Source organism: Rhinoderma darwinii, chromosome 1 (assembly GCF_050947455.1).
Source record: "Rhinoderma darwinii isolate aRhiDar2 chromosome 1, aRhiDar2.hap1, whole genome shotgun sequence".
Classification (NCBI taxonomy): domain Eukaryota; kingdom Metazoa; phylum Chordata; class Amphibia; order Anura; family Rhinodermatidae; genus Rhinoderma; species Rhinoderma darwinii.
In genome coordinates, this window is record NC_134687.1 from 207,561,331 (window position 1) to 207,584,794 (window position 23,464).

The window sequence follows — 23,464 nt, forward strand, 5'->3', positions numbered from 1 at the left end:
AGTTATATTGTAGCAAAGCTCCAATATATCATGGAAAAATTTGAGAAACAGAAGCCATAACGCCACACGTTTGAAAAATAGTTACAAAACTTTATTTATTAGGACATACAATATAAAATAACAAATTTAAAAGATGAAAGGATCTAAAATGTCGGTGTGGTGACTAAGAATGAATTAAACCACGGGGATCCTGCATGAGAACATTCCCAGTAATTATGTATGCCTATAACAAGAGCTAAACAACTGATGTCTATATTAAATCCATGAAGCGTCTATATGTCCCAAAATAATAAAGATGGCAAGAGAAGCGGAGTAAAAAATTTACCCCCCTGAGGAAGCTACATCAGCGAAACGCGCGTCGGGGCGCTAATAGATCAGGCTACGGTGTGGTGTCCTTTGACAATTCATCTCCATGGGTAAGCCTGCATATACACTTGCCTTCTGAAGCGGACTTCTTTGTCTGTTTCAACAGTATTCTCCATGCTGGGACTTGTTTTCCTTCTGTATTCAACTTGAACTATTTACATGTTAACCTTTCCTATTTAGCATAATCTCTTTCACCTTAAAGTTGGACATTAGGACCACAGGGTTATGTATTAGCTCCGCTTCTCTTGCCATTCATTCTTAGTCACCACACCGATATTTTAGATCCTTTCATCTTTTAAATTTGTTATTTTATATTGTATGTCCTAATAAATAAAGTTTTGTAACTATTTTTCAAACATGTGTGGCGTTATGGCTTCAATATGTAGTTTTAGCTCAAAATTTCTTATTTTCACAAGAAATAAAGTACTCCATTTTGTCCTGAGTGCAGCAATACCCCATTTGTGGTGATAAACTGCCGTTTGGGCCCATGGGAGGGCTTAGAAGGAAAGGAGCGCTATTTGTTCTTTGGAGTCCAGATTTTGCTGGATTGGTTTTCGGGTGCCATGTCGCATTTGCAGAGCCCCAGAGCTATCAAAGCAATGGAAACCCACCAGAAGTGACCCCATTTTGGAAACTACACCCCTCAAGGAATTCATTTATGGTTGTGGTTACCATTTTGACCACACAGTTTTTTCACAGCACCTATTTGAATTGGGCAGTGAAATGAAAAAAATTTAATTTTTTCCAATAAGATGTCATTTTTTATCAAACTTTATTTTCACAGGGAACAAAAGACCCCATTTTGTTGCCCAATTTCTCCTGAGTGCTGCAATACCCCATTTGTGGTGATAAACTGCCGTTTGGGCCCATGGGAGGGCTCAGAAGGAAAGGACCACCATTTGGCCTACTGGGGAGTTTCTGGTGCGAAGTCATGAATGCAGAAGCCCCTGAGGTACCAGTACAGTTGAAACCCCCCAAGAAGTGACCCCATTTTAAAAACTACACCCTTGAGGCATTCATCTAGAGGTGTAGTGAGCATTTTGACCGGAGACATACACCCCATAAACTGTAATGTGTGTTCTCACGGGTACGGCGATACCCTACACGTGGCTGTTAACAGCTGCCTGGGTACACAGCAGGGCTCAGAAGGGAAAGATGAGGGTGATAAGCTGTGTGGAGTGCATCAGGGTAAGTAAAACTGGGGTAGATTAAAAAATCAAGGGATGTATGATAAATTTGAAAACACTTTCATACAGAGCCTTAGTTTTTTTCAGGAAACGTTTCACATTGATATATTGTGTCCTCCCTTATCCCCCTCTTATAACAAACTCTGCACCTCTTGACTTTTTCCCTTCTTGCCAGTTTGGGGAACTTCTCATGGAAAGTGTTGCCTTGGTGCGATGCGTATGCCCTCGTTTCCAGAAGTACTGGGAGCCAACCCCCCCCCCCCTTCCTGGTCCCTAAAAATTAGTTTCTCGATAACCACGACTTGAAATTCCAGGAAAGTTCCCGTCTGGCCTGCACATCGACGTAGCACGTACGCATTGTACAATGCCATCTGTATGATGTGCATGGCCAGCTTCTTATACCACACCGCATGGCATTGTAGGGCTTCAGGACTTGATCTGACAAGTCCACCTCTCCCATGTACTTACTGTAGTCCAGGATGCAGTCTGGTTTGGGGGGTCTCTGTACTAGTACCTCGTACAGGTACATGGCTACTGGTGTGGCATCTCTCTTGTCTTGTACTTGACACACAATATGTTGCTGCTGGATTGTGCCCTGCTCTCACCCCTTCTGAGTGTTTGCCCAAGCAGAGTCTTAGGGAGGCCTCTCAGATTTCTTCTAGCAGTGCCGCATGGCAGTTGAAGAGTGGGGAGCTGGTATAAAAATTATCCAGGTAGAGGCAGTAACCCTGGTCCAGCAGTGGGTGGAGGGAGAGCATTCTGGTGGCTGAATACTGGTGTCCTTCCCTTCATATATCCTAAATCTGTAGGTATACCCTGATGCACTCTCGCACAGCTTATACATCTTCAAGCCATACCTTGCCCTCTTACCCGGCAGGTACTCGCGGAATTGAACCCTCACTTTAAAATATACCAAGGACACATCAATAGAAATACACTTCTCGGGGGTGTATGCTTGGGAAAACCGGGCACTGAAACGGTCTAATAAGGGTCTCAGTTTATACAAACTGTCAAAACTGGGGTAATCTCGTGGTAGGCAGGGCTCATTATCAGTATAATGTAAGAAGCGAAGTATTGCCTCATTTTTATTTATTTTTTAAGTTCCAGTTCAGTTCTGAAGTTGCTTTGAGGGGCCCATATATTAGAAACCCCTATGAAACACCCCATTTTAAAAACTAGACCCCTCAAAGTATTCACAACAGCATTTAGAAAGTTTATGAACCCTTTAGGTGTTTCACAGGAATTTAGAGCAAAGTAGAGGTGAAATTTAAATTATTTTTTTTTTTGTCAGAAAATCCTTTTTAGACCATTTTTTTTTTTTTATAACACAAAAGGTTTTACCAGAGAAACGCAACTCAATATTTATTGCCCAGAGTCTGCAGTTTTGAGAAATATCCCACATGTGGCCCTAGTGCGGTAATGGATTGACGCACCGGCCTCTGACGCAAAGGAGCACCTAGTGGATTTTGAGGCCTTTTTATTAGGCACCATGTCCGGTTTGAAGAGGTCTTGTGGTGCCAAACCAGTGGAAACCCCCCAAAAGTGACCCCATTTTGGAAACTACACACCTTGAGGAATTCATTGTAGTTTTCATGGGGTGCATGCGACTTTTTGATCCGTTTTTATTCTATTTTTAAGTGGCGTGGTGACTAAAAAAAAAACCGCAATTCTACTATTGTTTTTTCATTCTATGTTTTTTACAGCATTCACCGTGCGCTATAAATGACATTCACTTTATTCTGCGGGGCGATACGATTACGGCGATACCAGATGTTTATAGTTTTTTTTTTATGTCTTATGGCGTTTGCACGATAAAATACTTTTTGTAAAAAAATCATTCACTTTTTATGTTACCTTATTCTAAGAGCCGTAACTTTTATTTTTCCATCAAGAAAGCCGTGCAAGGACTTATTTTTTGCGTAACGAACGGTAGTTTCGATCAGGACCATTTTTTAGGTACATGCGACTTTTTGATCTCTTTTTATTCAATTTTTTGGGAGGTGAAGTGACCAAACAATTGTTATTGTGGTACAGTTTATTATTTTCTTTTACAGCGTTAACCGTGCGGGATAAATAACGAAATAATTTTGTAGTTCAGGCCGTTACGGATGCAGCGCTACCAATTATGTATAGTTTATATATTTTTATTAATAATAAAAGGACTGATAAGGGAAAAAGGGGGATTTTTACTTTTAAAACTTTTATTTTCTTATTTTTACACATCTTTTTTTTTACTTTATTACTTTGTCCCACTAGGGGACTTGAGGGCGGGAGGCCCTGATCACTATTCTAATACACTGCACTACATGCGAAGTGCAGTGTATTAGAACTGTCAGCTACTCACTGACAGCAAGCACAGTGGGTCCTGACTGTCAGGACCCACTAGGCTTCCGTCGATGGCATAGCCGGATGCCATTGTTTGGTGTCCGGTTGCCATAGTTCCAATCGCCACCCGCTATCGTGTAGCAGGCCGGCGATTGTAGCTTAACCCCTAAAAAGCTGTGTTCGGTATTGAACGCGGCTTTTAAGGGGTTAATCAGCAGGGACACATCGATCGGTCCCCGCTGTAGGAGCTACGGCAGCTGCTGTACGAACACGCGAACGTATTTGTTAGCGCGACGGAATAGTACGTCGCTGAGCGCGAAGGGGTTAATGATTTCATATTATCTACAAAAGTAATAGATGATTGCAGCATTTTTTTCCTGAAAAAACGCTGTGTGAAGCCACCTTTATCCAGTTCGTAAATGCCCATATGTGTTTTTACAACTTCCAATAACTACTTTATTCAGATGCAGTAGCCTTTCTATGGTGCAGCATTGGAATAAACAAACACTGCCGGAAGCAGGTAAATCTGCCTGCTCTCAGCTACCAAGAGGCAGCTGAGGGCTAGGAGCAGACCTGCTCGAGCGGGCAGGATCGATATCAGTACCGATCCTGCTTGGTTAACCCCTCAGATGTGGCGCTCAATACCCACACTTTTCCCACTTACAAAATGTGGAAGAAAAAAGAAAAAAAAAGTGATCAAAAAGTTGCATGTACTCCAAAGTGATACCAATAAAAACTACAAGTCGTACCGCATAAAAAAATTAAATAAAAAAAAAACAAAACGTAAATTTAGGCCAAAAAAATAAGTGGCAAACCAGCTGGGTTTTTCTATCCCCTCCCCCCAAGAAAAGTCAAATAAAATTATATATGTACCCCAAAATGGTGCTACTAAAAAAAACTTGTTCCGCTAAAAACAAGACCTTATGCAGCTATGTTGATGCAAAAAGAAGGAAGAGGTTATAGCTTTTTGAATGGCACTATTGAAAAAATATTAAAAAAAATAGCTTGGTCTAAAATAGTCTGGTCACTAAAAGACATATTCCAGTTTATGTAAAATTCCACTTTATATTGTTGTAGAATAAATTCTGCTAATTCCACTTTGTTTAGATTCCTTTTCATTTTTACGTTTTCTGCTTGCTGTATGTGAATGGAAATATTGAGACTTAACACCTACCCTGATCATGTGCATTACACAGCTCGTTGATACGGCGTATATCAGAAAATTTGAATAAAACGTATAAAAATAATGGTTTTCCACCATTTACACTGAAACAGTGATAACTACCAGTTACTGGAGGCCAAAACCATGCAAGAATCAATATACACAAGCATACTTTAATCCGACAATTATTGCACAATAATCACATCACACAGAAAACATTGATATCGTTCATTACAATTCATTTTCAGGTCAATGGGATCCGCTCTTTGGAAATGCCGATTAAATAGTGCCCACAAATAAGTAAAGAAATCACCAATCGTATACCGGACATTCTTAACCTACAGTATTGAGAAGGCTAAAATATCTATTTATAGCAAAACCCTTTTCCTCCTCAACATCGCAAGATCTAAAACCCTTGGCACCGCGTCATGGTTGACTTACACTTGAATAGTTACAGCTTGTTCAAATCAAGTGGAGAAAAAAAAATATTTGAATATAAACTAATGAGGAGGAAGGGTAAATCCGGAAAAGGCACTAAACCGTAGAAAATATAACCAGAAGTATCCTTGGAGTCTTTAAAGCTTCTGCAGATGCGGTATTGATCAGTTTTCCCTCTAAAAAACATTTTCTCCTGCAATCATTTTACTGTAGTTCTTCTGTTGCTCCTCCTTGAATGAATCTTTCACTTTGTCTCTTTTCAGGCCACCGTCCCTACAAAAACACAGAAAATCATTTTTTGGTTTCTGAAGGTTTCTACTCATGTAAAGACGACCTACTTTTTTTTTTAGTTTGTGTTTCATTTCGAACAGTTTAACTTGAGCCTGACTGTTACCCAGGTCACAACACTGTTCTGGACTTCTGAAAAAAAATTAACAGATTTATGATTCACAAAACAAAAATCGCTGTGAAACATGGTGGAGAAAAATCTAACCATGCAAAGCTGCAATAATGTTAAGATTGAATCACACAACGTTTGTGAGCAAAAGAATACAAAAAGAGACAAGACATATTGGTCTTTTAGTTAGGCCTTACCGCACGGTTGTGTGCAGTCCGTGAGATACGGGCCATATGTCGGCTGCATTTCCCGAACTGTGCAGTCCGTGAGATACGGGCCATATGTCGGCTGCATTTCCCGGACTGAACACAGTTCAGGGAGCCGTACTCCTAACATCATAGTGATCTATGATGCTAGGTGTCCCTGCCTTCCCACAAGAATACGGTTCCATACTGTAATCCTGGTTTTCAATATGGGTTGGTAGTCCCACAGGGAGGCAGAGACTCACAGAATTATGGATGACTATGATGTTAGGAGTTCGGCTCCATGAACTGTGTTTGGTCCGGGAAATGCGGAAGACATATGGCCCTTATTCACACAGCCGTGTTCAGTCTGAGATAAGGCCTAACGAAAAGATCAATAGATCTAGTCTCTTGTTTTCACTCCTGCGATTTGCTCAAAGACGTCATGTGTGATTCCATCTTAAAATGATTGCAGCTTTGTATGTTTCACAGCTTTTTTGTTTTGTGAATCCTGTATAAAAAAAAATAAAAAATAAATAAAAAAATGATTAGTCATGTCTTGGCCTTCCCTTTTCATTATTTTTGGGTTGGGTCCTGGCTTCGTGGTGATGTTTTTTTGTTTTCTTTTTAAGCCAAACTGCATATGTGTGGTCACTGAAGGCTTACGAAGAACACACACACACACACACACACACACGATTAAAGTAAATTCACACCTGTTAAATATCTCCGTAGAAGAGGACTTAAGAAGAATTTTCAATTTATAGGACTGAGCATTGGTCTATAACAGAGCCACTCAGCGGCAGAACAGACCAACAAGGGCTTGTCCACACGTAACGGAATTGCTGCATATTTTCCGGAATAGCAGACTGAAAATATGCAGCGGAATACAGTAGCAGCAAAGTGGGCGTTGATCAAATGTCATCAACACATCACGGAAAAATTCAGTCCAGAAATTCACCTGCGGTGCGTATTTTATTTCCACAGCATGTGAATTATTTCTGCGGAAAGTAGACTGATTTCCTGCGTTTTTCTGATGTACTTCATAATTTCTTACGGGGGGTGAAAATAACATCACAGGAAGATCACCATCCCACAGCCCTTGAGAAAAGCCACAGCAAAAAAAAAAAAGTGGTGCAGATTTTCCAAAGCGAATGGTCTGCTAGATGGTGTGTAAACGTTGCAGTAATTTTCTGCAGCAAATCCATTACGTGTGGACAAGCCCCAATACTGAACTCTCTAGCGAGCATTATTAGGGTATGTTCACACACACACACTATTTACGGACGTAATTCGGGCGTTTTTGCCCCAAATTACGTCTGAAATAGCGGCTCCAAAGCGTCGGCAAACATCTGCCCATTCATTAGAATGGGTCTTACGATGTTCTGTGCAGACGGTCATTTTTTTTTACGCCCCGCTGTCAAAAGGCGGGGTGTAAAAAAGACGCCCGCGTCAAAGAAGTGCCTGTCACTTCTTCAGACGTAAATGGAGCAGTTTCCCATTGACTCCATGGAAAAACAGCTCCATTTACGTCCGTAATGGACGCAGCGAAATAGCGCCTCAACATGCCATTACGGCTGAAATTAAGGTGCGGTTTTCTCCTGAAAACAGCACCGTAATTTCAGCCGTTACGGATGCTGCCGTGTGAACATACCCTCAGGCTCATAGACCTGCAGCAATCTTGATCCAATCTAGCCTCATTGGCAGAAAATTGGTCCTACGCTTTTCTGTAGTGCATCTACATCCTCATAGTCCTCAACGTTAAAGTGCTTATTTCTTAGCATTACTTTCAATTAGGCCGAATTCAGATGAACGTAGAGTATGTCCATGTGACGGCCGTTAAAACAACGTCATTGGACGTGAAGAAAAGCCACGTTTCACACGAACATGGAGAAACTAACGTGAGAATCTTGTCTTCGTCTAGTAGTACAGAGTTGTCTAGCAGTGTACTTTCAATGAATTGTGTAGCACCATAGATTTCTGTGATAGGCATTGATATCAACCTCACAGATACAGCATTCGTCCGGCGCTCTAAACTAGACAACCCCCCCCCCCCCCGGTTTGTCCAACACTACCACTGACCACTCATTCCAGCCCATGACTTTCCGACGTGGCAGTCAGCCATTGGTCAAAAGCAAGTCAGCTGGCTCCGGGCATCAGAAGGTACTGCTGGTATCCATGGAGATCAGGACCCCAGCGCATTCCTATAGGCAGGATCTCACAATCGTACTGTCACAGCGGCACTCAAGGCACATATGAAAATAAGGATTAAGCTCTATGCTCAACATGCATCTGAGTCAGTATCCAGGACGTAACTTTGTTTGCATTTATTCATTCATTCAGAAAAATCCCAATGCTTCTTTGTTGGTTGGGGATAGAGGAGCGTGAGCGTTTTGAGAGAGGAGTTATTTACATTGCATGTATCGATGTATTATAAGTAATTGGCATGCAGTGCCTATATTAGTAGGATGCAGTCATACATTAATATGTATCTCTTACATATCGATTAGTTTAGTTTAATTAGCCTCTAGTTCATCACTACTATAAATAGCTCTATCCATGTGATCCCCGGACAAAGAAAGGAGTGAGGCCCCATGCACACGACCGTGCCCGCAATCACGGCCCACAAAGTATGGGAGCACGGCCCGCAAAATGCGAAAGAACGGACATGTTCCATAATTCCCGGAACATTTCCACAGCACTGACACCCTTCCGTAGTGCTACGGAAAGGTGTCAGTGTTCAATGAAAGGAGGTTTTTTGCTGTCGTGTGCATGGGGCCTGAAACGTGAGTTGGGGCTGGTGGTTAGTATATTCCTTGCAAATGATAGTTTATTTCTGCCTATTTGTTAGCTGGACTTCTGGTTTCTATTTAACGCTGGTCAGCTCGTTATATGCAGCCAGCAATCTACTATTCATTATTTGGTTCTGTGGCACGTTTTAGGTCAGTTTACCATTTTTGCAATGAACTATGTACTTGCCTCTCACCACCATTAATGTGGGTTCTTTCTCCTTTTAAGCATTTTTACATTTCTCTTTGATTATGTGTGTTCTACAATAAAGTTTTTTTCAGATTAAACAGTTTTTTGTCCAGTGGATATTTTTGTGGTTTATTATTTTTTCCCACAGGGCACACCTATACATTGTATTTAATTTAGCCCACACTTAATCGGTTATTTATTTTTCCCTATGTAGTATGGTTAGTTCAATAGTATATAATATATCCGCTGGGTCATGTGGGGGATGGAACTAGAGTTCAGGCTACTATCGCAGGGTGACATAACAATATTCTAAAAAAAGAGGAAAAACCCAGTGGATCTTTAGACTGGATAGTATAACCCTAAGGCCTAGTGCACACTTCAGTCTTTCTTCAGGGTGCTAGCCGTTTTTCTGACGGCTAGCACCCTGACCCATTCATTTCAATAGGGCCATGCACAATTCAGTTTTTTTTACGGCCCCGTTGCTCCGTTCCGAGAAAAGTAGAGCATGTCCTACTTTGGTCCGAGATTACGTGACCGTGAGGCCCATGCAAGTCAATGGGGCCGTCCAAAAAAACTGAAGGCACATGGAAGGCATCTGTGTGCCGTCAGTGTGTGACGGAGCTGTTGCCTAGCAACAGGCGGGCAGAAGTACATTACACTAATCGGCAGCCACTTGTCTCTATCAATTTACTGATCGAGAAAAGAGGCTGCTGATTAAAAATAAAATAAAAAGCAGTTCATACGTCCCCCGATCGTTGTCTTGGTGAAGGTCAGTCCGACCTTCCTGTATGACGCGGCAGCCTGTGATTGGCTGCAGAGGCGGTCACGTGGGATGAAGAGTCATCCCTGGAGGCCGGCCTTCTGACGTTATCCAGACTTGCGTGACCGCCACTACAGCCTGTGATTGGCTGCAGCGGTGACATGGGATGAAACGTCATCCCAGGATGCCGGACAGGAGGAAAATGCAGGGAGTTCTGGGTAAGTATGAACTGATTTTTTTATTTCATAAATTGTATTTTGCGAGCGCCGAGCATGGTCATTCTTCAGCGCTAGTCACTGTCCAGGGTGCTGAAAAAGTTACCGTCGATCAGTACAGCCCATTATCTTTTTCAGCACCCTGTACAGTGACTAGCGCTGAACAACCCTGCTCTTTCAGCACCCTGGACAGTACCATGCTCGGCGCTCTGAAACGGAGACACGGAGTGCACACGGAAATCACACGGCGGCTAAAACGGGCTCACGGACCCGTCAAAAAACGGGCGTGAAAACAGTGATGGAAGTGTGCATGAGGCCTAAAGGATTGAACGAAAAATTTTATTTTACGTGTTTCGTGGAGTAATGAGATATGGAAGCGATATGTCTGTGAGGCTACACATTCAATGGGGGTGAATGTCTCCCTGTAGGACTGTAAGCTGCTCCTTGTTTGGCTGTAATAGGCATTTAGGGTGTTTGAAGCATCACTCCTCTGACATTTATGGGATTATTTGAACCTAGGGCCTGTATATAGTGTACAAGATGGTGGATATGGTTATACAGGGTGCATGACAGTAGCCTCAAGTTTCATCCCCTCCTTTCACCCATAGGATATATTATAGACTATGCTGTATAATACATACCGATATATCTTGTATATAATACGATCTGCCTGCCTTTTAATATGGGACAGTATCCTATATATGACAGTATCCTATAGGACATGCTCTAGACCAGACCCTAGTTAGTACATAGGGGAAATATGGATAGAGTGATCTATAATAGTAATGAACTAGAGGCCAATTAAAATTGATTGCCAATTACCTATAATACATCAAAACACGAAGGAACGCGCTGGCGTCCCAATCTCCATGGAAACCGTCAGTACCTTCTGATGCCTGGAGCCAGCTGATTGCTTTTGATCAATGAGAGGCGGCTACATCAGAAAGATGTGGGCTGCAATGATTGGTTTGTCCAGCCCTACCACTGACCAGAGGGGGGGATGCTAGTTAACCCCTTGGAGACAGCCAATTTTGGTTTTGTGGACATGGATTTTTTTCAAATCTGACACGTCACTTTGTGGTAATAACTTTGGAATGGTTTTACTTATCCAAGGGATTCTGAGATTTTCTCATGACATATTGTACTTTGAATTTATCAACCAAATTTTTCCACTAACATTAGTGTTTGTGAAAACCACCAAAATTCAGAATTTGAAAAAAATTTGAAGTTTAAATGTATCTGCTTGTAAGACAACGAGTAACCATTTTGTGTGGTATTACTATCTAACATTTACCATATGGCTACTTTATGTTGGCATTGTTTTTTAGAACGTCCTTTTATTTTTCTAGGATGTTACAACTTTAGCAGCAATTTCTAACATTTAAGAAAATTTCCGAAACCTATTTTTTTTTAGGGACAAGTTCAGTTCTGAAGTGGCTTTGTGGGGCCTATATATTAGAAACCCCCATGAATTACCCCATTTTAAAAACTGCACCCCTCAAAGTATTCAAAACAGCATTTAGAAAGTTGCTCAACCCTTTAGGTGTTTCACAGGAATCAAAGCAAAGTGGAGGTGAAATTTACAAATGAAATAAAAAATAAATAAAAAAAAATCAATTTTAATCCTTGATTTTCTGTAACACAAAGTTTTACCAGAGAAACACAACTCTATTTATTACCCATATTCTTCAGTTTTTCTAAAATATCCAACATGTGGCCCTAGTATCCTACAGGACTGAGACAGGCCTCAGAAGCAAAGCAGCACCTAGTGGATTTTGGGGCATCCTTTTTATTAGAAAATATTTTAGGCAACATGTCAGGTTTGAAGAGGTATTGTGATGGCAACACCCCCAAAAAGATACCACTTTGCTTACTATACCCCTAGATAAATTCCTTGGAACGTGCAGCTTCCAATTTGATCCCAGTTTTTTTTTCTAAACGTATCGGAATTAGACCGTGAAAAATCAAAATGTAAAATGCTCATAAAATGAAGTTTTAGCGCAGATTTTTAATTTTTATAAGGAATAAAGGAGAAAAAAAATAATAATTCTCGAGTACGGTAATACCCCATATGTGGTATTTTAGATGCCATGTCGCATTTGCAAAACCCCCTAAGTACCAAAACATAGAAAACACCCGAAGTCTGACTCCATTTGGCAAACTACGACACTCAAGGAATCTATCTAGGGGTGTAGTGAGCATTTAGACCACACAGGTCTATTGCAGACGTCATTGGAATTAGGTCGTGAAAATGAACATCAACATTTTTACGAACTAAATTGTCGAATTTTCTCGTTTTTACAAGGGATATAAAAAAAAAAAAAAGCACTCCAACATTTGTAGAGAAATTTCTCTAGAGTACTGTAATACCCCATATGTGGTCATAAACTGCTGTTTGGACACACGGCAGGGCTCAGAACAGCAGGCGCTATATTTGGCATGTCGATTTTGCTGGATTGGTTTTTGGGTGCCATGTCGCATTTGCAGAGCCCCTGTGGTACGAGTACAGTAAAAACGCCTAAAGAGAGAAATCATTTTTTGGAAACTACACCCTAAGGGCATTCATCTAGGGGGTGTAGTAAGCATTTTGACCCCACAGGTGCTAAATAGATTAATAGAATTAGGCAGTGAAAATAAAACAAATTCCATGGTGGTTTTTTTTCCTCCAGAGTACGGCAATACCCTTTACGTGGTTGTAAACTACTGTTTGGGCACATGGCGGGGCTTAGAAATGGAGTGCAGATTTTGCTGTTCGAGCACCATGCCATATTTGTAAAGCCCCGAAGGCACCAGAGTACAGTGGAAACCCCCAAAATGTGACCCCGATCTTGGAAACGACACCCCTCAACACATTAAAAATTTGCTTGGACTTATGAGAGGGCTCAGACGTGAAAGAGCACCATGCGCATTTGAGTCCTATTTTGGCGATTTTCAGAGCATTGGCCCACAATTGCGGGGCTCAGAGGTCAAATAGTAAAACAAAACCCCCAGAAGTGATTCCATTTTGGAAACTACACCCATCAAGGCGTTTTTTTTTAAGGGGTGCAGTGCGCATTTCCACACCACAGGTTTGGGGTTTTTTTTAATTCTAAATGAACGCACAGCGGTGAAAATTTTATTTTTCCCACAGAGATGTAATTTCAGTGTCCAGCTTGTGCCACTATGAAAAAACAGCTCTGTAATTATTCAGCGATTCCTCGCTTTAGATACACCATAGATGTGGCCCTAATCTTTTCCCTGTACATACGACACTGCTCAAGAGTGAAAAAGCACCATGAATGTGGAAGCCACATTGTGGCGATACGAGTGGGGCATCCAGACCTTTTTTCTCATTTCACTGGAGATTTCTTCACTTTATAGGATACGTATGCTTTATAGCTTTGATGCAATATTTTTCCTATTTTACAGCTACAGTGAAGGAAATAAGTATTTGATCCCTTGCTGATTTTGTAAGTTTGCCCACTGTCAAAGTCATGAACAGTCTAGATTTTTTAGGCTAGGTTAATTTTACCAGTGAGAGATAGATATATATATATATATATATATATATATATATATTAAAAAAAAAAAAAGAAAATCACAGTCAGAATTATATATATTTATTTGGATTGTGCACAGAGAAATAAGTATTTGATCCCCTACCAACCATTAAGAGTTCAGCCTCCTCCAGACCAGTTACACGATCCAAATCAACTTGGTGCCTGCATTAAAGACAGCTGTCTTAAATGGTCACCTGTATAAAAGACTCCTGTGCACAGACTCAATTAATCAGTCTGACCAACCTCTACAACATGGGAAAGACCAAAGAGCTTTCTAAGGATGTCCGGGACAAGATCATAGACCTGCACAAGGCTGGAATGGGCTACAAAACCACAAGACAGACGCTGGGTGAGAAGGAGACAACTGTTGGTGCAATAGTAAGAAAATGGAAGACATACAAAATGACTGTCAATCGACATCGATCTGGGGCTCCATGCAAAATCTCACCTCGTGGGGTATCCTTGATCCGGAGGAAGGCGAGAGCTCAGCCGAAAACTGCACGGGGGGAACTTGTTAAAGATCTCAAGGCAGCTGGGACTACAGTCACCAAGAAAACCATTGGTAACACATTACGCCGTAATGGATTAAAATCCTGCAGTGCCCGCAAGGTCCCCCTGCTCAAGAAGGCACATGTACAGGCCCGTCTGAAGTTTGCAAATGAACATCTGGATGATTCTGAGAGTGATTGGGAGAAGGTGCTGTGGTCAGATGAGACTAAAATTGAGCTCTTTGGCATCAACTCTACTCGCCGTGTTTGGAGGAAGAGAAATGCTACCTATGACCCAAAGAACACCGTCCCCACTGTCAAGCATGGAGGTGGAAACATTATGTTTTGGGGGTGTTTCTCTGCTAAGGGCACAGGACTACTGCACTGCATCAATGGGAGAATGGATGGAGCCATGTACCGTCAAATCCTGAGTGACAACCTCCTTCCCTCCACCAGGACATTAAAAATGGCTCGTGGCTGGGTCTTCCAGCACGACAATGACCCGAAACATACAGCCACGGCAACAAAGGAGTGGCACAAAAAGAAGCACATTAAGGTCATGGAGTGGCCTAGCCAGTCTCCAGACCTTAATCGCATCTAAAACTTATGGAGGGAGCTGAAGATCCGAGTTGCCAAGCGACAGCCTCGAAATCTTCATGATTTACAGATGATCTGCAAAGAGGAGTGGGCCAAAATTCCATCTAACATGTGTGCAAACCTCATCAACTACAAAAAACGTCTGACTGCTGTGCTTGCCAACAAGGGTTTTGCCACCAAGTATTAAGTCTTGTTTGCCAAAGGGATCAAATACTTATTTCTCTGTGCACAATGCAAATAAATATATATAATTTTGACTATGTGATTTTCTGTTTTTTTTTTTTTATATAATCTATCTCTCACTGGTAAAATTAACCTAGCCTAAAAATTCTAGACTGTTCAGGTCTTTGACAGTGGGCAAACTTACAAAATCAGCAAGGGATCAAATACTTATTTCCTACACTGTATATGATCAAAACTGTTATTTGAGAAGACTTTGGGTGGGTCTTTGCTGGGGCTTTTGTGTTTAGACACTTAGGGTGGAATTCCCCAGGAGACCAGTTCTAGCATATATTTGCCATTTTAACTGTGTCCATGTGGTGTATTTTTATATCTTTAACCACTTCGTGACCAACCTATTTTTTACATTTTTCCATAGTCTCATTCAAAGAGCTATAACTTTTTTATTTTTGCGTCGACATAGCTGTATAAGGTCTAGTTTTTTATCGGGACAAGTTGTTATTTTTAATAGCACCATTTTGGGTTACATAGAATTTATTCATAAACTTTTATTAACTTTATTTGGGGAGGGGGAATAGAAAAAAAAACGGCAATTTCGCAACTTTTTTTACGTCCTAAATTTACGCCGTTTACCGTGTGGTATAAATAAGACAATAACTTTATTCAGCGGGTTGTTCTGATTGCAACGATACCAAATTTATATAGATTTTTTATGTTTTACTACGTTTACACAGCAAAAACACTTTTTCAAAATTATTTGTTTTTGTGTCTCCATATTTGAAGAGCCATAACTGTTTTTTTGTGTCGCCGATGCAGTTGTATGTGGGTTTCTTTTTGCGGGACAACTTGTAGTTTTTATTAGTACCATTTTGGAGTAGATGTGACTTTTTGATCACATTTTTTTTTAAGGCAGGATTCATAGAAAACAGCAATTTTTGCATGGTTTTATTTTATTTTTTAAGACTTTCACCGTGCGGGTTAAATGTGATAACTTTAAAGTTGGGGTCATTACGGACGCAACGATAGCAAATGTGTGTAATTTCTTTACTTTGTTTTTTAATAATAAAGCAATTTGTAAGGGGAAAAGTGTTTTTTTTTTCCAAAAACTTATTAAACTTTTTACCAGTCCCACTAGGGGACTTCACTATGCGATCGTCTGATCATATTTATAACACTGCAATACTTCTGTATTGCAGTGTATTATGCCTGTCCGTGTAAAACAGACAGGCATCTGCTAGGCCATGGCATGACCTAGCAGGCATACTCTACAGGATTAGGCCCCCAGCTGCCATCGGAGACAGACATTCAGCGATCGTATTGGCGGATGTCGGTAGGAGAGAGAGAGGGGAGCTCTCTCCCTCTCTCCAAAACTCTGATGCGGCGCTCGCTATTGAGCGCCGCATCTGAGTGGTTAAATGGGTGAGATCGATACGGATAATCAATCTCATCCGTTAGAGCAGGGATGCCCCCAGCCCTCAGCTACCTCTGGTAGCAGGGATATTTAACGACTCCCTGCTCTGTTTATTTATTCCTATGTAGCGCCGTAAATAGGCCTATGCATCGGAATAAAGCCAGTTTGTGGCCGCTGTAAAAACACTATGGGGCGGTGACTAACGGGTTAAGTATCTGCGAGGGTTGTATGTTACTCCTGTGGTGTGTGAAGGACTGGAGTGTGTATACATCGTAACAATACAAAGTAAGTGGGCTATATAGGAAACAGAGGTAAACTAGGAATGGAGTAAAGGGACTTAGACTTTTGACTATCTGTACTCCTATTTTATATGCCATTTTAGTGCACAATATGTTGTGCTCAGTTTGTCCAACTGAAGACAAATACCTAGTAAACTGTTAAGCGGGTTCTCCCGGGTACGTTATTGACATACGTAGACGTAAACTTATGTTTGGGGGCACAATGTAGGGTTCAGAAGGGAGGGAGCACCATTTGGCTTTTGCTTGGTAGTAGTTCCGTTTGGGCTTTATTGGTATTTCAGTGTATAATGTGGGAGCATATGTAAGCTGGGCAGAGTAAATCAGGGCATAATGCAGAGCCCAAACTTTAAATTTTTTAGACGACGGAGCTGTGAGGGCTTATTTTTGGCGGGACATTGGTACCATTTTGGGGTACATGCGACTTTTTCAAAACTTTCTATTCAATTTGTTTGGAAAGCAAGGTGACCAAAAAACAGCAATTCTAGTATGGTTTCTTTCTGGCGTTCACCAAGTGCTATGAACAACATTAAACTTCATTCTGCGCGTCGATAGGATTATGGCGATATCAAACCTATGTATTTTTTTTTTATGTTTTACAACGTTTGCACAAAAAAAGAAAACTTTTTTCGCTTAGGCTTCGTTCACATATGCATCGGGGCACCGTCAGACCTTTCTGTCAGGGGAACCCATAGTTTTCGATTTGAACTACCATTGATTTCAATGGTAACGCTTCCGTTGCTAATTGTTTGCATTTGTCTCCGTTCCATAAGGTTTCCGTTTTTTATTTTGCGGAATCAATAGTGTACTCTACTACGCTATTGATTCTGCCGAAAAAAGGAAACCTTGCGGAACGGAAAAAAAAAAAAAGCCAGAATCACGATTTAATCTTTTACAGCGTTCACCGTGCGGGTAAGATAACATTTTAGTTGTATAGCTCGGGTCATTACAGACGTGGCGATGCAAATGTGTACTTTTTTTTTTTTAATGTTTTAAATGTTTTCCTATAATAAAAAAACAAAGTCTAAAAGCGCTGCCAGAATGCTGTATCTGTGAGGTTGATACCAATGCCTATCAAAGAAATATAGGATACTACACAATACATTGAAAGGTACACTGCTTGACAACTCTGTACTAATTGAAAGGAACGCTAAGAAATAAGCACTTTAATGTCGTGGGGTCCTCAACATTAATGTAGATGCACTACAGGAACACGTAGGGTCAACGTTCTACCAATAAGCCTAGCTTGGCGCAGGATTGCTGCAGGTCTATGAGCCTAATAAATAGTCGCTAGAGATAGGGGCAGAACAGACCAGTTAGGCCTTATTCAGGCGAGCGTGTCCGTTTTGCATCCCCAATAAAACGGACCGTATTTCATGCATTTCAGTTCCGTGTAGCATCAGTGTTCCCGTTTTGTTTTTTTCCGTCATTTCTTTAGCAACAGGTACATAAAACACAGACAGCACTCAGATGTCGGCCGTGTACTGTCTGTTTTTCACGAACCCATAGACTTCAATGGGCAATGTGGTCCGCAAAAATAGACTAAAATAAGACATCCGTTACATGAAACTCGCTGCATGAGTGAATAGCCCATTGATTTGCATGGGTCCGTGTGCGGTCCGTTATTTCAACGGACAGCACACGGATGTAAAATACATTAGTCTGAATAAGGCCTAATACTGAACTGAGAGGCCATACTATTAATCACATGACAGGCTGACGCAAGGCCTGTTAAAGCAGCTCTACTGTAGGAGGACCACAGCAAACTGCTTCCTAGACCCTCTTAAGTAGGATATGGGGGGTGAGGGGGTATTAGAGTGAACGTGAATAAAAGTTGTATACTTACCAGGGTAGTTCAATCAGTCCACCTTGTTTTGCAATGGCAGATTTAACTCTGTTGGCAAACTGAACAGCATCTTCATCTTCCTGAAAACATAGAAAACCAAATGAACTTAGATGTGATTGAGAAGATCTGAATCCTGCGTATCAGACACGGAGAACCAGTGTTCACCGAAGCCATCAGTCCCGTATGCGGTTTTCGGCTTTGACCGGAAGATACAGCTTCTATGTGTCCTGTACACATAGAAGCTGTATCTTTAAAAAAAAATTTACTTTAAATTAATTAAAAAAAATGTAATAAAACATTGGATTAAAAAAAAATAATAATTGCTTTCAAGACGTGTAAATATAGTCACAACCAACAAAGTAAGGCTTCAATCACATCTGCGTTAAGAGGCTCAGTTAGGGGCCTCAGTCGCAGATCCGGCAGGGATTACCGGAGACCATAGTGCAGCATGATGCACTATGGTGTCCGGTAAAATCAGACACCCCGACGGAACCTATTAAAAAAAGTCAATGGTTTCCGTCAGCAACCGGCAGTGTCCGTCCGTTGTTCTCTTCCGTCAGAGGAGCGGAATAACGGAACCAAGGGAATAGTACAACGCAGGTGTGAATCCGGCCTAGGAGGAACTTACAGTATACTATACCTGTTTAGTCATTGGGGGTAGGTACCATACATTGCACTTGATGGCCCAGCTTGTCATCATTCTCAACAAATAGTTAACCATCGTGTATTTACTGCTGTTCCAAAATGCATCACCAAACTGAGGGTCATACTGTAAAAAGAGAAAGACATTCTAATTTCTCCATTCATGTGTATTTAAAATGCATGTGTTTTTTTTTTACCCCAAAATGCAAGTCCAATAAAAATTTTAAAAAATTTAAAAACTTTTCATTTAACTGTTCAATAAATCTACTGGCAAAGAACATTCAAATATTATCTGTTAACCCACCCCACTTACTTGGACTGAAACTCTAGGTCCATGTTCCTAATTCTGAAACTATGCCCACTTGGGTAACTTTTCACCCTGGGCCCACAAATGCAAGTTTCAATGGTGCTTTGCATACTGTAGGTCCTCTACACCACAGGGGGAGGAAAGAAATGCAATTGAAAAAAAAAAATAAAAAAAAAAAAAGGCTGCACATTACTGTGCTGTACAGGAGAAGTTGACAAAATGATGCCCCCTTTCTTGGACATGAATTCTGCTCTGCATCTATTGGCTAAAGCTGCACCACAGACTTACTGATCTGCCCACCCCCTGAATGCAATTTGCACAAATCACTGGTAAAGATATGTTCACATCTCGTTTTGGCCCTACGTTTAGTGTGCACTATGGGAAACCTACCTACGTGAAAAAAGGAGAAATAAGAAAGACCGTGCATTAGGTAGCACTCGGCCCTGGGGAAGCCCCTGTATGGACAAGTGATGTCAAGGACTTTCAACTAGGAAGTCCCTGGCCAGAGCATCGGTAGCACTCTGGGCGGAGACTCCCATGCTGGAGAAGCCTCTGGTGCTATGGTCTATCTAGACCGTGATGTCAGGGGCTCCTCTAGGAGCGGAATCTCCAGCCGGAGTGTTGCAGACGCTGATGGACCTTGATGTCAGGAGCTTCCCCAGGCTCATCGCTTAAAGGAGCGCAGTGCCTGGGGAGTTCGTGCAACATATCCCACTGCATGCTATAAATCGATGACTTCCATTAGACGTATACCTCCAATTGAAGCAAAAAACGATGTGAACCTAGCCTCACACAGAGCTCTATGCTTTTATTTTATTTTTTTCATATGGTTCCTTCTGCATTCAAACCAGAAAGCATAAGGAATTAGCCAAAATAAAACGGAGCAGAGCCCTATCATTATTATCCGTATTATGGCAAGAGTGCATGCAGGGGACGAGAAAGCCAGGACATCCAGTCCAGTATAGCAACCAGAATGATCTTCTGGACTGCAGCTCTAGCTAGATGGCTTAAAGATTTTAAAAAATAAATACATTTAAAAAAAGGCTTCGTGTAGCCCCATTCCTAAACTAGACTGACCAAAACTGGATGAGAGATGGAAGTCGACCGGCTTACCTTTATTGCAACAGGATATATGGTCCCACCAATTTCAAAACTTCCTTTTTTGAACATCATAACAGATGTATTATTAATACAGGTACCTGCATTAGCAAAAAGAGAAACTGGTTTAAAATGAAAAGTAAACATTAGTGAAAAGACAAGTAACAAAAATAATGAAGGGTAAAAAGCCAAAATTAAAAATTACAGCTAGAATTCACACAGTAAGGTTAAAACCATGCAGATTTCCGGGTATACTGTGTTTTAAGTGCGGAATGCCCTATAGCAGGCTAAGAAAAATGCACTCTTAAGTCCCCATGGGTTCACACTACCTTGCTGAGCTCAAAAGCTAAAAAAGAATAGAAAAGTATATTCCGCCACCTTACCTGCTAGACACAATCTGAACTGGCCTTACATGTTCTCGCATCCAAACAGTAGCCATCACCGCAGGTCCCTCCTCTTGCTTCCCGTCAATGGGGTCTCCACTACTACAACACAACCTCTTTTACCACAGCAGTCACAAAGACTAACTCCTTCCACAAGTTGTCACTGCAGGGTCTCCCTTTCCTCCAAAAGTCACGGCAGGGTCTCCCTTTCCTCCAAAAGTCACGGGAGGCCTCTTATCTTCATGTAGACCCCGAAATGCTCTTAATCCTTTCCACGTGTAGTCACAACAGTCCCTCCTCACCCTTATTCCCCTTGTGGTCATAGCAGAGCTCACTCCTTTTCCAATTATATTCACATCACACACTCTCCTGGCAGGAAGAGGAGTCAGTAGCCTTGAGAATCTTAACAGCCTGCTGCAAAGTCACATTGAAATAGATGTGGCCCGCCAAACGTTCCATTCCCTACCATCGTTTGACTCCGCCACTATCCTTTACACCAAAACTTATGCATTCTACAGTATACAGACAAGAACTAGTGCCTTATCTTTACTCACAAGACCTTAATCTGATGCTAAAAAAACTCCTAAACCTCCAAACATGATCAAATGGTTTAAAGAAGTAAGCTATATTCCAAGGATGGAGGCGCTTGTGGCAGACTCAAAACAAAGATCGAATACTTTGGTCTCTAGGTGGAGATATTAATCCTCTTTATGACAACGTCTGAATAGTTGTACAGGTATCATAATATCTGCTCTTCTGGCTACCATGTCTACATGATCTCTTTTCTGAATACACTGGTAATCTGCTGATGCCTTCACTTAGGGTCCTCTTACATGGCCCAAAGTGGGCCGTGTAAACGTGTACCTATCAACGGGACAGCTTTTTGATCTGTGCCGTATTTTTCGGACGATAAGACCCAGTTTTAAGCAAGAACAAACCTCGCTAAAAAGTCCCAGCATCTTAAAGTTGGCAGTCACGGAACCCGGCTGCATCGGCCCCCTGACTGCTTACTTAACCCCTTCCCGACCCATGACGTCCCAACACTTCATGGAGGGGGGGGATGATGTTTGGAGCGGGCTCCCAGGTGCAGCCCACTCGATACACTGCAGGTGTCAGAGCAGCGTGTCAGCTGTAAAAAAACATCTAACGGGCAGGAACATCAATCGTGCTGTTCCTGGCCGTTTAGTTAAATGCTGCGGTCAATGGCGACCGTGGCATTTATAGGGTTTTCCATGAAGGAAAATTGACAGTTCCACAGAATGTGGATCGGTCATAAAATGGCAGATAGGTGTGGGTCCCACACCTATCTTTAGAACAGGGCCCCCTAAACTCAGTTTAAGCTTTTTCTGCTCTGCTGGCCACTTGATTACATGTCGAGTTACGGAAACCGTAAAACTCTGAGCTACACTTTTTCCGTAACTCCTATAGAATTTAATAGTACGCTGCTTCTGTAACTGCCATTCACTACTATGGGAGTTACGGCAACAGCGTAGCTCAGTGAGTTACGCTGTTTTTTCGTAGAACTGAACAGTAGTTACGGAAAAAGCATAGCTCGCATTCTGTGCTGCTTCTGCAACTGCCATTCTCTACTAATGGGAGTTAAGGAAGCCGCGTAAGTGAGTTACGCTGTTTCCGTAACTCATCCATGTATTGCAGTGTATTGTACCAGCGATCTAACACAATGCAAGTCTCCTAGGGGAACTGATAAAATGTGTAATACACACACACACCTTAAAAGAACCAGAATAGTTTCTTGCTTGAAAAAAAATTAAACAAAAAAAATAAATAAGTGACCAAAAGAAAAATCGTATGTACCATAAAACTGTGCCCATAAAAACTACAGCTCGTTCTACAAAAAATAAGCCCTCACACCGCTCAATCGATGAAAAACTATAAAAAAAAAAAAAAAAAAAAGTTAGGGCTCAGAATGTGATGTAAGAGAAGAATTTTTATTTTAACCAATAGTTTCTTTGTAAAAGCAGTAAAATATGAAAATGTTTTTCCTATTTTCTGTGGTCTAAAACTTGGGTGCGCCTTCTAGTCAGGTGCGTTAGTCCGAAAAACACTATTTTTCTCCTTCCACAAAAATCTATGTATTGAGATGAGCGCTCATTACTACGATAGCTCGTCCCCATATATTTCCATCATGTCGGCAGCAGATCTTCCTGTTAATACAGTGAGATGTGCTGCCGACAACTATAATAATTTAGGGTGCATAAACTATACAAAATCAGCCGATGAACAAGCGTTTGTAAACAGGGCAAGTCAGCCGATGAACAAGCACAAGGCAATAAAATCGGGAACGATTGTTCTGTGAACGCTCGTTTGCCAAATAACTGCCCCAGGCAAAGGGGCCTTTACTTTGTTTACTATTTTGTTATGATCACCGGATCCTGCCTACCCCTCCTCCCCACCCCCAATCCTGTTTTTCATCCCTCTTTATTTTCTTTCGTCTTGGTCCTCTTTTTTTTGTACGCCATTTAGGTTAATTCGTGTATTTGAGATTTTACCGTTCTTGAATGTGGCAACTGTTCTGTAACCTTTGTTTCTTGTTCATTGTCGTATTTGAAAACTCAAATACCCGACAAATGTTAAAGAAAAAAAATAAACACACAGGCAAGCCACCAAATTTATTTAATTGAGATTTACTAGGCAAAATGGTGGAA

General features: G+C 41.3%; 1 protein-coding gene across 2 annotated transcripts in view; it reads right to left on the minus strand.

Moving 5' to 3' along the window:
- Positions 1-5,193: 5,193 nt before the first annotated feature.
- Positions 5,194-23,464, minus strand: part of GPAT3 (glycerol-3-phosphate acyltransferase 3) — a 62,982-nt gene continuing 44,711 nt past the window's right edge. For both annotated transcript variants that reach the window (XM_075861121.1, XM_075861130.1), the window contains exons 9-12: positions 20,431-20,516; positions 19,009-19,137; positions 18,369-18,448; positions 5,194-5,751 (exon numbers count right to left, since the gene is read on the minus strand). In XM_075861121.1, coding sequence (XP_075717236.1) covers positions 5,655-5,751; positions 18,369-18,448; positions 19,009-19,137; positions 20,431-20,516 — 392 coding nt within the window. In that variant the 3' untranslated portion in view covers positions 5,194-5,654. The remainder of the gene's footprint in view (positions 5,752-18,368; positions 18,449-19,008; positions 19,138-20,430; positions 20,517-23,464) is intronic.